The 14,897-nt window shown below is 55.6% G+C and overlaps 1 protein-coding gene across 11 annotated transcripts; it reads right to left on the bottom strand.

Annotated features, from left to right (window-relative positions):
* Positions 1-432: 432 nt before the first annotated feature.
* On the bottom strand, positions 433-14,299 carry SLC52A3 (solute carrier family 52 member 3). Of its 11 annotated transcripts, none has more exons than XM_087445476.1 (9): positions 14,150-14,299; positions 12,035-12,084; positions 11,029-11,261; positions 7,799-7,978; positions 7,384-7,622; positions 6,075-6,690; positions 4,272-4,774; positions 2,118-2,241; positions 433-1,578 (listed from the first exon to the last, which is right to left on the bottom strand). In XM_087445476.1, the coding sequence occupies exons 6-9, from the start codon at positions 6,639-6,641 to the stop codon at positions 1,366-1,368; spliced, it is 1,407 nt and encodes a 468-aa protein (XP_087301602.1). In that variant the 5' UTR covers positions 6,642-6,690; positions 7,384-7,622; positions 7,799-7,978; positions 11,029-11,261; positions 12,035-12,084; positions 14,150-14,299; the 3' UTR covers positions 433-1,365. The 11 variants fall into 11 exon arrangements, with proteins under 11 accessions (XP_087301602.1, XP_087301601.1, XP_087301604.1 ...); XM_087445475.1 differs by having other exon boundaries at positions 7,384-7,646; XM_087445478.1 differs by lacking the exon at positions 7,384-7,622.
* Positions 14,300-14,897: the final 598 nt, after the last annotated feature.

Genomic DNA, 14,897 nt, shown 5'->3' on the forward strand with positions numbered 1-14,897 from the left:
AGTGACAGTGCAAGGGACACAGTAGTTTACCACTTTTTCTGTAAAAGGACTCTATACTTGTATTTGCTTACATTTGCATAATCTCTGGAAGAGTAAACAAGGAACTAATAAAAGTGTTTTGTGTGTGTGTTTGTGAAGAGGAACTGGGCAGATAGGGGAGAGGAGAGGGATGGAATTTTTTTGCTGAACACTATTTTATATTTTCTGATGTTTGAAACATGTGACTATATTATCTATTCAAAATAAATTTAAAAGAAGGGGTGGTGACAAGCCAACAAACCACTAAAGAAAAGAAGTCCTGGGACCAGACATTCTGCAAGCACTTGATTCTGGTCATTTCTGAGCTCAGCTTCGACCTTAGAACCAACTGAAAACCGATTATATTGATACATTTTTGAGGCTCATGTTGGACTTTTTCTTTGAAGGCTGATCTTAGTGTAAAAGCAGGGAATGTTTATTTTAAAAAGGTGAAAACAAAGTAACAAGCAGGCAGCTTGCGCTCTCCTCCTCCCTCCAGTTGAGTAAGCTGCTTCCCGGGGCCTCAAATCTAGCTCTTGGCGAGCGGGGAGGGGGCTGACTTTCAGAGGTTTGGTGTCGCCCCTCCCCCCCATCACCCCTCTGTTTCCAAGGAGGTCACTCACTCTGCAAGGAGCAGGCCTTCAAGGGTCAGGAGTGACAGCAAGGGGTGTGTGGGGTAGTGTCCCTCCATACTGGGAATTGGGAAGCCAAGATTCCACCATTCGCTACTGCCCTCAGAAGCTCCTCTGAGAGGATAGTGGGAAAAGGATGCGGGGTGGCAAGGGTCCTCTCTCTACCCCTCTGGCCACTTCTGGGCTGTGTTGACTGTCACCCTTGTGATGACTGTTGGGCATCAGATCAGGAAATGGCCCAGGAGGGCGCTTCTCCCCCTTGCCCTGTGCCAAACCTGTGAGGTAGGTGCTATGTATTACAATTCCCATTTTATGAATGAGGAAACAGAGGCACAGAGAAATCAAGTGACCTCCCCAAGGTCACACAGCTTGTAAGGGCCAGTTCACCCTCCCAGCTGTTTCCTCTTAATACCCGTGAGCCTGCCTCCAGCTGGATGCTGGAGTCAGTGTTTCCTCAAGAGTGGAAGAAGGAAGTTCTGAAATGGTGGGATCGCAGGTACCGGGGCACAGAGTTGGGGCAGTGCTGTGCGTTGCATTTCCAGGGCCCGTGGGAGTTTGTGTTGATGGTCAAGCACTCAGGCTCTGCCTCCGGGATCCTTACCACGTGCCCTGTGACCTTGGGCACGCGCCTGGCCTCTCTGCGTCCCGGTTTCCAGCTGTTAGTAATTAGCGGCAGGGGCGGGGCCCTGTGGTGGACAATGCCCCTCCAGAGGGCCTAGGCGGAGCACTGCAGGCTGCAGAAGTCAGCAGATGAGAAGAGCCTCAGCACGTTGACCAGCGGGAACATGAGCAGGGCTCCCAGCAGCGAGCCCAGCTGCACCGCCGCCCCGCACCACAAGAGGGCGCTGCGGCTACGGTCGCGCAGGATCACGCCGAGCATCACCTTGACGTAGCTCAGACAGCCGGTGAACAGCACCCAGGAGACCACCTGCGGCGGGGAGCGGGAGAGATGCGGAGTGAAGGGGCCTTTGGGGCGAGCCCCAGGGACGGAGGGCGCTTGCAGGGTGACCTAACAGGGTTAAGGGGACCCCATGGAATAACCTCTACGTTCAAGGAGAGCCTTTTGGGAGTGACCCTGCACGGCTAAGTGTGCCCCATGACTTGACCCCCCCAAGGGCAAAGGAGAACCCAATGGCTTTTCCGTCCCCCATGGTCAAGTCAAGGGCATCTGGGAGAAGGCCACTGGTGATGCATACATGGTGGGAAGAGTGTGGCCTTCAGGGGAAAGGCTGGACTGTCACCTTGGACCAGCCACCTCACCTTCCTAAGCCTCCACTTTCAAATGAGAGGCAACCCCCCCAACCCCCCGCCCCGACCTGGGGCTTCCTGAGCAACCACAACAATTTTGGTCAATAGAAAGGGCTGTACCCCATGTCTACCCCCACCTTGGCTAGGTGGGGGGGTGGGGGGGGTGGGGGGTGGGATGGGGGGTGGGATGGGGAGCAGCTCCACAGGCAGGATACTTACGATGAGGAGTTCCCCACCCCAGTGGCCCTGCAAGAGGGGGCAGGGGCTCATCACGGCCATGGCCATGTTGTAGGCCCCAAATCCAGTCCCGAGCATCGCGAGGACCCCCAGGAATGGCAGAGACCTAGGGCAGAGTGCGAGAGGTGAATGGAGGTGAGAAGCCTGACCTCTGCCCCCCAACTCCACCTCCAGAGGCCACATGGAATGGTCAGCGTCTCCAGGGTTAGAGGTTAGACCCATGTGGAAACTTCCAGGCCACCTGGTTCAAGTGGGTCAGCGAGGCTCCTGAGGGGCAAGGCGGGCCTGAGTCACCCTGAGCATTAATGGCAGAGCCAGCATCTCAGCAGGAGAAACAGAACGGATTCTGGTGCTCTGTGGACCTGGTTCAAATCCCAGTTCCAGCATTTAAGCTGCGAGACTGGTCCCTGAGCCTCAGTTTCCTCACCTGCGAAATGAGCCTTGCAGAGCTCTGGGAACCTGTGGGAGCAGAGTGTGTAGGGCCTGGCCCCGGGCCCTGCCTGGTATTTCATCTGCTGCCATTTCCTCCTGCAACACTCCTAACCTCAGGCAGGAAGCTGGGCTGACGAGGCGAGAAGGTGGCTGTGATCCCGCACTGGCCCTGCAGGGCCACCTGTGTGGCCACAGGGGCACCATTCTGTGCCACCTCCGGCCTCAGCCACCCTGTCTACAACGTGAGGTTTGCACAATCCAGGGCCCTGGGGGCTGGCTCGGACGCACGCCACTGGTGGCCTTCCATTCGGCCCTAGGTCTGACAGTTGAGGACACCAGCCTTCAGTGAGGTCTTTGTCCCTGGGGTCTCCCTGTCCACACTCTTGAGGACACCAAGACTGGCCCTGGGTCAGAGTGGAGGGTCTGCCCTGGCCTCTAAGGACTCTTTTTGCTCTGAGATTCTTGGGTTCCCTGACTCTCAGGTTCTGTATTTCTAACATTCTGGCATCTTGGATTCCGCAGGTCTGTAGCCTCTGGTCCTGCTTCCCCAGAAATCTCTATCCTTCCTCCACAGTTTTTAAGCCTCAAGGGAGAAAATTCAGCTTTCTGGCAAACTGATATTTTCTGTCTAACTCTCCTGTGCTCATTCTCCCTTCATCCTGGGCTGGGGGTGGGGGGTGTGAGCAGGTGGGGGTGGGCAGGGCTGGGGAGGGGTGTGAGCAGGCGGGGGTGTGCACGGCTGGGGGAGGTGGGTGTGAGCAGGTGAGGGTGGGCAGGGCTGGGGAGGGGGTGTGAGCGGGGGGGGGGGGGCAGGGCTGGGGGAGGGGTGTGAACAGGTGGGGGTGTGCAGGGCTGGGGGAGGGGGATGTGAGCAGGCAGGCGTGGGCAGGGCTGGGGGAGGGGGGTGTGAGCAGGCAGGCGTGGGCAGGGCTGGGGGAGGGGGGTGTGAGCAGGTGGGGGTGGGCAGGGCTGGGGGAGAGGGTGTGAGCAGGTCTGAGAGGCCAGTGAGGACAGGCAGGGCAGAGGGGTGGACGGGAGGCTGTGGGACCTGAAGTTTCATGACCCCAAGGTGGGTGTTTCTCCTCCTGGGGTCTGAAGCCCGTGCATCAGAACCAGTTAGGTTGTTTATTAAAACGTGAAATCCCAGGTCCCAATCTAGGCTGGCTCAATCTGCATTTTATCAATTTGCCCAGCCATTCTTCTAGAACTGCAGCTGTAAGGGAGCCAGTGTGGGCTGGAGGCAGGAGGGCAGGGCTGAAATCCTGGGAATTAGACCAGGGGAAGCCCTTTCTCTGAGACTCACGGTTTCTATTTGTAAATGGGCACCTCAGTCCCCGTGTGCTTGCTCTTCCTCACGGCCAGTGGCAGTGATGGTCAACGCTTACACTGGACCTGCCGTGCCCCAGGCATCGCTCTCAAATCTTTACAATATTAGCTCATCTCGTGCTCCCAGCAACCCTAGGAGGTAGACCTATTATCCCATTTTCCAGATAGGTATCCCTGAGGCACAGAGATGTAGAGTAGCTGGTCCAATATCACACAGCTAGTAAGTGGCGGAGCCGGGATTTGAAGCCAGGCAGTCAAGCCCTGGAAACCATATTCTCCACCACTACACATATAGCCTGATAGGTGAGGTTTGGAATTCTGGGTTCTGAAATGAAGGGTGCCCCCACCAGGGTTCCCCAGGGCCAGACGGGGGCGGACCTGTTAGGCAGGAACATGGAGAGGAAGCAGGCGAGAGGGTTGGCCATGGAGCTGAGCGTGGCCGACAGGTGGTAGGCAACCGGCCCGTAGGAGAGGCAGGAGTAGCTTTGCACGGAGGGCAGAACGCCGTTGGTCAGCGCATTCACAAAGGCCACCAGGACGTAGATGAGGGCCAGGTGCGTCGGGGGGCGGGCCGCCGTTTTCTCCTCCAGCTGCCCCTGGCCCTTGCCGCTGTCCACCAGGCCCGGGGGCCCCAGCTCCTTCTCCTCCTGCGGTCGGATGGAGTGGAGGGTGACCTGGGAGGAGAGGATGTCTTCTCTGGAGGCTTCCCAGTGCCTGGGCTGACGCTGGAGGAGAAAGAACGCAAGGAGGCAGCAGGCCATCATGAAGGAGAGCAGGAGGAAGAAGACCAGGGGCGAAAAGTTGGCGGGGAGGTAGCGGGTTTGCAGATGGGCCACGGAGGGCGCCGTCCCCGTGAGGGCGGACACAAAAATGCTCGCTCCCTGGGGAGAGACAAAATAAGGGTGAGTCGGATCCCTGGGTCCTGTTGGGACACAGGTAACAACAACATTAACAATGATAATATATAATAAGTAAGAAATAGCATGCATTATTAATAAGTCATGAATAATACACACGTAACTACTAGAGTCATGATGAGAATTGCTCACATCCACTGATTGCCTCCTGAGCCCAGCACTTGGTGTGTATCAGCTCGTTGTTCCTCCTGACAGCCCTGTGCAGGGGAGACCATGGTCCCCATTTTAGAGGGAACAGAGGTGTCAGAATAGCTTGTCTTACTTGAGCGTCACAGGGAGTACGTGGGGAAGCCAGTCCACGTGGTTCCTTCGGACTCAGAAGCTAAGCCTTTTTCCACTCTACTGCCCTCCGGGGCTGGCAGCCACAGATATGTTCAGAGGAGGGGCTGGCTGGAGACCACCGGCGGGGAGAGCCCCTCACCTAAGGGCCCCTGCTTCTCAGCCCCGCCCAAAGTCACCCTGTGGTGACATGGCCTCGTGTGGCCAGATCTCTTTTCAAGAGATGCCATACATCTAGATTTATAGATGTGAAATGTCAGAAAAATTAAGTGTCATCAACTAATTCAAATACTTTAAAAAAATGCTTGCAGGCCAGGGTGGCCTGGAGCCCTTGGTTTGCAACAGCTGCAGTACTGCAGTTTCTATAATAACAGATGTACAGAAATGGTCCAATATCCAGCGGAAAAAATGTTTGATGTTTTAACAACACAAGGTATCGGTGCAATGTCTAATGTCTATAATTCCCAGCCCTAGCTGTACGTTAGCATCACCTGGGGAATTTTTAACAAATACAAGTTCACGATCCCTTATCTGCAATTCTGAAATCCAAAAAGCTCTGAGAGTCAGAATGTTTTCATGACTTAGTTGGCAGCAACCCCTGAACCGATGGGAGTCTGTTCAGAGCCCTAACCTGCCCACTGGGCGTGACTGCCCCTGGGGTTTGGGGCAGCCGTGTCGCTGGGCTGGATTGCTCAGTCATAGGCGCTGTCCCGGACTGGGGTGGGCGGGTTCTAAAATCTGAAACTTCAGATTCCAAAACACATCTGACCCCAAGGACTTCAGAGAAGCTGCACCCTCAGAGTTTGTTTAATTGGTCTGGATATGTGGGGGGGGCCTCTGGTGTGTTTCGGTAGCTCCCCCAGGAGAGCTCAAGTGCACTGGGTCAAGAACACTGGTCTACCCGACACCTAGGAAGCAAGCCCTCCGCACCACCTCGCTGTGAGCCAGCACGGAGCACTGCAGTGGAGCTGGGGAGGGCAGGTACCTGTGTGGTGTCGGTGTTCCCGGTGGTCTGCGGGCGTAGGGTGGTGTCTGATGTCTCAGTGACGTTGACGCAGGTGGTGAGACCCGAGCCCTGGGCGAGAGCCACCAGGGCAGGCAGGAGGCCGCTGAGTCCTTCGCCCACAAAGAAGGTGGTGAGGTAGCGGGGGGGCAGCCGGCTCATGAAGGGCAGGAAGGTGACGGAGGAGGTGCAGTCCACCAGGGCCAGGAAGAAGGTGAGGATGACAAAGGCGATGCTGTAGTAGTTGCCCTGCACCCTGGAGGTGACGTTCCAGAGGAAAGCCAGGAGGATGCAGGTGACAGTGCCCACAGCCACCACGGTGAAAACGACAGGCACGTCGGAAAGGCAGCCGGGCCGGAAGCGATGGAGCAGGGTGACCAGGAGGGGGCCGACGTTGGCCAGCTGGATGACCACCGTGAGGTAGGAGGGCAGGAACCAGCCCTCGGGCAGCTCCATCACCAGTAGGGGCAGCTCTACCCAGAGCCCGTTGATGGCCACCCAGGAGCCCAGCCCGAAGGTGCAGACCAGCAGGTGCATGAGGAGAGCCATGCTGGTGTCAGCCCTGAGCCGGAGGAGGCTGCTGCCTCCCCAGATCAGCCTGCATGGGGGTCGACAGAGGAAAACACCAGGTGAGCAGCGTCGGGTTCACTGTCTAACGGAAGATGGTGCTTCTGGGCCCAGAGTATTCTCTCATCATTCCCCTCCCCGTGAACAGGTTGGCTTTTTATTATCAGAGAACACGGACAAATTCCTTATAACTAAACTTCCAGTGGGGAAGGCTTCCTTAACCATGACTCATAAGTCCAGAGACCACAAAAGAAAAGTTTGACACATTCAACTGCATAAATATTAAAATGCACGAAAGCAAACAAATAAACAAACAAAACACTTTCTGCAAAAAATGCCAACAGCAAGATCAAAAGACATGACAACCCGGGGGGAAAATATTTGCAATGTAAATCAATTAAGAACAGAAAGACCCAATAGAGAAGTGGGCAAAGGATATGAACAGTAAGAGAAAAAAGTACAAATAAGCCTTAAACATATGAAAAGATTATCACTTTCATTCACCTTGGGGAATGTCAATTGACAACCACTCCAAGGGACCATTTCTCACCGTGAGATGGTCCCAAAGCCAAAGGTTACCTGCCCTGCACAAAATGATGTACGTACGAGGTTATCATTACTTGTGGCCTTGTTGGTAGTAGCAAAATTTGGGAAACGACCCAAACGCCTATCAATAGAGGACGGGCTGATGACAGGGATGTCTAGCTGTTGGAATTCCACGCACCTGTGAGAAGCACTGAGGCTGCAGGAGAGCCCTCTGGTGTAGGGACAGGTCTCGAGGCTCTGTTGATAAGTGAACAAAATCTAGGTGGGTAGATGGTGTGCTGTCTTTTGGACACAGGGGAAGAGGAGGAAGGATGTGTTCTCTTTGCTTGTATTTGCACAGAGCAGCTCTGGAGGACACACAGGAACTGCTGCAATGTTTGAGACACCTCCGTGTAGGCTGTTTTATATAGTTTTGATCTGTGAACCACGTGGACATACTACCTATTATAAAAATATAGTTACCTGACATAAAATTCCAATCTGGCATTTTTCTCCTGAAATTATAAAACTCCCTGGCTGGACAGGCCCTTGGAGACCACGTAACTCTAGTCCTCCGGAACATTCTGCCATGTGTTTACCACCTTCCCAATTACCTGTGTTTACCACCTGTGCTGCTATTGTTTTTGATTCACCCCCAGTCTGAGCAAAAATATAGGAGAGGCTGGGAGTGAGACTCTGGGGCCAGCTGCCTGGGCTCCAGCCCAGCTCTGCCACCTGGAAGCTGGGAGACCTCTGGTGAGTGCCTTTGCCTCTCTGTGCCTCATTTTCCCCACCTGTAAATAGAGGATAACGATGGTATCAAGGAGATGCAGATATGTCAGTGAGTGTATGTTGTCACTACTGCGCCCGGCGCACGGTAAGCACTGACTAAGGGTATGGGGAAATGCCAGGTTCGGTGACGCAGTTACTTTTTTCTAATTCAGGTGAAAATTAACACATGACTATTAAAATTTAAAAAGGAAAAAAAAACAGTTCCCCGTGAGGTGCCACCTGAAGTCACTGGTGGTCACATGCACCATTTGGGAGAGAGATGTTGATTGGGCCAATTACCTCCTTCTACGGAAGGGAGACAGGGTGGGGTCTGGAGGGTGGAGGGGTCTCCTGAGGCCAGGGGTGGGATTTGGAGCAGGTCCCTGTGGCACCTGGCTCCCCGCCCACCCTGTGGTGACCTCTGATCCCTCGGTTCTGCTCAGTTCACACGGTCAGTCTTTAACTGACATGGTGATAAGTGAACCAAATCAAGGTACACAGACAGAGTGCTGCCTCTCTCCTTCTAGAACACGCAGGAGCATCCCTGTGGCTGCGCCTCACCCAGGAAACTCCCGACAGCCCAGTGGCTCCTTCCCGGGTTCCCACAGAGAACCGACTCTCAAGTCTCAGACTCTCCTCCTCCTTCTTCCACTGAAGAAATCGATCCACCCACCCCAGAGCCACCGTCCCTGCCTCGCCGGGAGGTGCTGGAGCAGAATGCAGTCCGACCTGCTCAGTGCCGCTCCCCTCCAGGGGCCTTAGGTGAGTCACTTAAGCTCCATTCTCTCACCTGTCGAGCTGGCATGACTAATAGCCCAGGACAGGCCTGGCTCCGGGCACAAGAGGACCCACGGATCCAGCGAGCGAGCGAGGAGAAGCTCGAGGCCAGGGCCCATGCCCTGCTGCTCCCGCCTTTCTCTGTGCTGTGCGGCTTGCCTGGGACACCATCCCCCTCCTGTCTGCAGCCAGCTTTCTGCAGGACCCTTTCCCCAGGACACCTCCTCTGGCTGCCCAGCCCTGGGCCCTGGGTCCCTTCATGTGAGGTTTCCTGGTGTCTGTATCTGGGTGTATGCAGACACATTTCCGGGGACACGGAAGCTCTTAGAGAGCAGAGGGCTGCTTTGGAATCTGGCATTTTGAAGGCAGAAGAGCCTTTTCAGGTGGCCCAGCTCAGGATTTGTAAACCGGTAACTCATTTGCCAAGACAGGCAGCGGATGTGTTATTTTGGTTCGCCGCGTGTCTTAAACAATTAGTCACTGAAATCCGCAGGTCAGGAGGTGGCAAACAAAACTCGGGATTTCTGTTTTCTCGGGAGTGTTCTGGAAGACTGCACCAGGTCCGCGTGCCCACATGGCAACAATCGCTCTCGGCCCCCCTCTTTGACTTAGGGTCCCTGCCTGCACCCCGCCAGGCCCACAGGCACTGCTACAACCCCTGATCAAGCCTGGCCCTTATTTCTGAGAGGGAGATGTGGCTTGCCCAGGATTCCTCACTGGTTGGGGCAAAGTGGGGGCTGGAATCCAGTCTTGGGCCTCTCTCTCCATCCCAGCCTCCAGCCACCTTACTAGTCTCTCCTGTGGAAGCATCTGGAGCAAGAGGCCTGGGTTCAAATCCCAGCTTCAACCCTTCCGAGCTGAGCAAGTGACAGCCTCCTGTACCTGATGCCTCTCCCGCAAAATGTGGAGGCTCCCGGCACCAACATCAGGATCGTCATGACCACGAACTTGCAAAATGCGAGAATGGTGCGTGAGACACGGTAAGTACTCAGTAAACCTTAACTGTCACGATGGCCATTTCAGCAAACGTTTCAGTTGCGTGTGAAAACACGTAGGCACCCTGCACACGCTCCTGGATACCACAACACAGAGAACTCCCAATGCCAAAATTCCGTCCTCACTTCCTCCTAATCAGTCAACAAGGAATTAAGCACCGACTTTGTGCCCAGCGCTGCCAGGACGCGAGCAGACAAGCCACAGGGGCTGTCCCCAGAGAAAAGCGTGAGGAAGAGGGGTGTGGGCTGCAGACTCCAGGTGCAGCCCCGGGGCCAAGGCAGAAGCGGGTTAGGGGTGGAGAGGAGGGGGCCGTGGCTGGGCTGCATGGGGAGGCGGGGTTTCCCACCCTCCCGTGGCCAAAGCATGGAACTCAGTGGCGGCAAAACGGGGCAGGCCCTCTCTGGAGGACCGATGGAGAGGAGGGAGAGGACCTTTTTCAAAAGCCCGGAGGGCCATGCAGCTTCTCAGCTGCCCACCCCCGCCTGAGGCCAGAATCTGGTACAAAGCAGGCAGAATCCCACTGAAAAAAAGCCGCCCTAGGTCAACTCAGGCAGAGTGCTGCCTCTGACTGCTGAAACAATATGGAAGGGAAAAAAGGTAGAGTGTTGTATGGTATTCTAAGGCCCAGGCTGCTAGCGGCTTCCAGTTAGCCACTCTTCCCCTCTTCCTTAGTTGTTACAGAGACCAGATTTTTGGGTGGGCATGGCCATCCCACCAAGTCCAGGCCAATAAGGTTGTGAGGGACTTTGAGAAGTTTCCTTAAAGATAAGGGAGTGTGCCCTTCTGCTCTTCCTCCATCCTGCTGTCTGGAACTTAGATGTGATGGCCAGAACTCCAGCAGCCATTTTGCACTATGGGGGAAGCTGTGGGGGCTAGATGGAGACTAGACCTCCTCGGGACTTTGTGGCACAGAGCTGCCATACCAGCTCTGTTCTGCCTGCCACTGAACTACTTTGTTTGTTTAACCTTGTTATTTAAGTTGTAAATAAGTAAATAGGTAAATAAACTTAAGACACTCATTTTATATACAGTGAAACATTGGCTAAGTGTACAGAGATAGATGTTCAAGGGTATATATTGACCAATTATAGTAATGAGTATATTTATCACCTTTACTGTTAATGCCCTGACTCAGAAACTCAGGTACTGCCCCAACTAGGACTTGATCAAAAACCAAAATCAAACAAAATTAGTTGTTGAGACATATCTTAAAGAGACACCAAAAGGTTAAGAGTAAACTTAGGGCAAAGGTCTTCCGGAGAAACACAGAGAGAGGGATAGAGAAGCAAAGAGCTCTTACTGTGGAATTTGATGCCAAAAGTATCAATTGAGAGCCAGAGTCACTGCATATTGGTAAATACTGTAATTCATGATAGAGTCAAACCAGCGGTGACTAGTGACGAGCTAGCTTATGAATAACGTTCCCCAAAGCTCGGACACGCCGGGAGAATCCAACGGGAGCACAGTTCATGGTGGGAGCTGACTCACTGCCCCAGCCTCAGCAGGAGATAGGGGAGGCGATAAATGACATGCCTAATAGAGAGGGATAAGTGAATCATTAAAGGAAGGCGGCGAATTCACACAAGATGGTTGCCTTTATCATCTGAGAAGCTATTAAGCTAACGAGAGAGTTCAGCAAGGCAGCCAGTTACACATTTACAAATGTGTAGTTTTCCTGCGTAGAACCAGTGAGAAAATAAGACTTGCTATTGAGTAGTAATTTGGGACAAACAAATAAAACCGGATCTCTGTCTTACTTCTTACTCCTCCCCCCAACCCAATGAATTCCAGTTGGATCAAATGTTTAAATTTTTTTTAAATTAAAAAAGTAGTAAAAATAGCCAAAGAACGTATAGGCAGAGTTGGCATAGGCGCTGGGGCGGGAATGAGCCTGGGCCAGGGCGGCTGGAGCAGGGGGCTCAATGGGGAGAGGAGGGCAGACAGGGCAGGTAAGGAGCCTGAATTGCCCTGACGTGCAGTGGCTCCCGGGCACTGACAGCCTGAATCGCCACGCCCCACAGAGCCGGGCTCTCTGGTTCTGATCCAGGCCACCCAGCTGTGTAATTCGGCTCTGCGAGTCTGTTTCCTTAACTGGGAACAGTCACGATGGTGGTATAGCCCAGCACGACCCGTCTCCTCTATGGCTCCCCTGCCCTGCCTGCTCCCAGGCAGCCATGGCAAGTGTGCAGGAAACATCAGCTAAATGAATGCACAACTACAGCAAGCTCACTGTAGAGAAAATAGAAGAGAGACAGGCAATTAAAAAAATATCCCCGACACACTCTGAGCGTTTTTTGGGCACTTACTGTGTGCTGGACGACAATCTCTGCTCTTGGGCAAATGTGGGAAGCAGTCACTAAGCAAAATAAAAATAGAAATATAGAGCAAGTCAGCTGGTGATAAGGGCTGTGGAGGGAAACACAGCTGGGAGGAGCGGGCAGTCGGGGAGGGTGTGTGCAGTTGTAAATGGGGTTGTCAGAGGGGCCTCAGGGAAGGGTGTGAATGAGCCATGGCAGGGGAAAGAGGAGCCCAGGGGCAACAGCAAGTGCAAAGGCCCTGGGGTGGGGCCTCCCCTGCCATGTCCCAGGAACAGGTCTTGGTGTTGGAAAAACAGGCAGAAGGCCAGCGTGGCTGCCCCAGGTCACAGGTCATGTGGGGAGGAGTTGGCAGGTCACGTGGGGCCCTGTAGGCAAGAGTGGGGTGTTTTCTCTGAGCCCAAATCCCCATTGCTGGGCAGAGGTGGGAGCAGCTCTAATTTAGTTTTTAACAGAATCACGCTGGCTGTTGTAAGGAGAATAATGTGGCGCCAGGGCAGAAGATGGAGTGAAACTCCTTAATCCGCTAGGAAGCTGGTGTACTAATCCAGGCAAAAAGGATAATAATAATAACACAACTGCCACCATTTAGGGCTGCTTATCTCGCCAGGCTGTGTGCTAAGCACTTTACACACATTATCCATCAAACCCCATCAACAATCCTGCCATAGGCATTATGATTATCTCCATTTTACAGATGAGGTAACTGAGGCTCAGAGACGGAAAGCAATTTGCCTGAGGTCATACAGCTGGTCATCTGGGAGCTGAGATTAGAGCCCAGGCATGTCCTGACTGTGGAATCAGCCCTCTAACAAGCCTGAGCAAGGCCCTGGGGTTGAGGGGGTCATGAAGAGGCTGCAGAGGCCAAGCTGAGCAGGACCCCTCTCCACTCGACCCAGCACGTGGGCTGGAAGGGGAGAGGTGGAGTACAGGCCAGAGAGAACCTGAGAGAGGCTCTAAGACATCTCTGCTTCCCGGGGCCCCTTCAGCGACTGTGGGAGACTGGAAACCTAAGAGACACTTGAGACGCTCCCACAACAGGTGGGCAAACAGACAGAGAAGCCAAAACGGCCCCAGGCAAAGGCGGCTCTTTGCTTTGCATTCTTGCGTCAAAAGCTGAGAGCCCAGGCCCAAGGGAGGGAGGGGAGTGGGAGTGTAATGGCCCCCAGGGCCTGTGCGCCCTCAGCGTGGGGCTGGGCCATCTCCTCCTCCAGCAGGCAGGAAGGGCCCTGTCCGACCTGGACCCTCAGAACCCTAGCAGCCTCCCCGCGCCCCCCGCCCCCCGCCCCCTCTCCTGCTCGTCACCCTCTCCTGCTCTCGGCTTTCTTCCTCCCTGGTGTTACCGGGCATCAGCGCTGTTACAGATGTTTATCTGTTGAGGGCTGGGCCCTCCCCCTGGAATATGAGCTCCTTGAGCGCAGGGCCCTGTCCTCTCTCCCAGCGTCCAGGTGGCTATCTGGTTTGCCAGAGCTGGGCCACCACCGAGCCTGCTTCAGCCATGTGGGTTGAGTCGGCCAGGGTGGTCCCGGCAGCCAGCGGGCAGCTTGGGCACTGGCCACACCCCGCTCCTGGACAAGGGTCTGAGGCTCTGTGGTCCCAGGTCCAGGCTCCCGGAGAACTTGGCCCAGAGTCCTTGGGCAGTGCTGCAGGCCCTCGCCTTGGGCTGGGACCTGGCCCACCCTAACAAGGTTAGCGTGGTGGGGACATAGGCAGGCGCAGGATGGCAGAGAGACGGAGAGGCTCAGGACCAAAACTCCTAGGAGAGATGGAAAGACGGAGACGCAGAAATGGGCAGGAAGACAGGGAGACAGAGGCGGGACAAGAGCAGGAGCTGAGGCGAGGACCGGCTGGGGCAGAGGAGCAGCTGGGTGTGCTGGCAGCCGGGCCGGCTCAGCCACCGCCCTCGCGGCTCACATCCATGTGTATCAAGTGGCCTCCTCCACCTCTCCAGGTTCCCCCCGACCTCATCCCCATGCAACGCTCCCATCTCACAGATGTGGGGAAACTGAGGCCCAGAGAGGAGGCGGTGCTCGCCCCACACCCTGTCCACCCCTGGCCATCCAGGCCTGTGCTCACTGGCTGTGCGTCCTCAGGCCCGCTGCTCACCCTCTCTGGGCCTGGTTTCTTCAAAGGCTCTGAGGATGCCCAGGCTTGTTGGGCTTGGCTGCCAGAGAGGAAGCAAGGAGATAACGGAGCCAGGCCGGCCAGCGGGGACTGTGAGTTCCCTTCCTCCTTCTCCCTCCCGAGGCCTGGAAGGGCTTCCGGCCTCCCACGGGCTGACCTTGGCTGGGTTCCCCTCCCCTCAGCGCCCGTCCCAACCCCCAGCCCCCGTGCCAGGCGGGTGAGGCTCCGGCCCCCACCCAGCAGGAGCCGCCGTCTACACGTCCCAGTGGTGCGGCGATGCAGCTGGGGGCACAGGTCAGTGGGGGGGGCTTTTGGCCTGGGGAGGAGGGGTCTGGAGTCCCCCCAGCCGGCTCAGGGTGTCCCAGCTCCAACCTGACCGGCCGGCCAGCTGAGGAGGAGGCCCTTCTTCCCTCCCATCCCCCCGGCCTCCGGACCCAGCCTCCTGAAACTAGGGGAAAGGCCACAGGCCCCCCGCTGTGTCCCGCCGGTGCCCGGGAGCGCCCGGCCCTGGTCCCTGAGCCGCCCGGCTCTGCGCGCTTACCTGCTGCTCCAGTTCCCGGGCGGCTCTGCAGGGGTGTGGCCGAGGCAGCCGGGTTGGTATTGACCTGTCCCCGCCCCGAGGGGGGAAGGCAGGGGGAAGGTGGGCGGGGCTCCCAGTGTCACTAAGAGCCTACTGTGTGCCTGGAATCTGCCCCCAGTCCAATCCTGATGATCCTGATGATGCAACAGT

Source organism: Ceratotherium simum, chromosome 21 (assembly GCF_057802395.1).
Source record: "Ceratotherium simum simum isolate JZ-2026a chromosome 21, ASM5780239v1, whole genome shotgun sequence".
NCBI classification, from domain to species: Eukaryota; Metazoa; Chordata; class Mammalia; order Perissodactyla; family Rhinocerotidae; genus Ceratotherium; species Ceratotherium simum.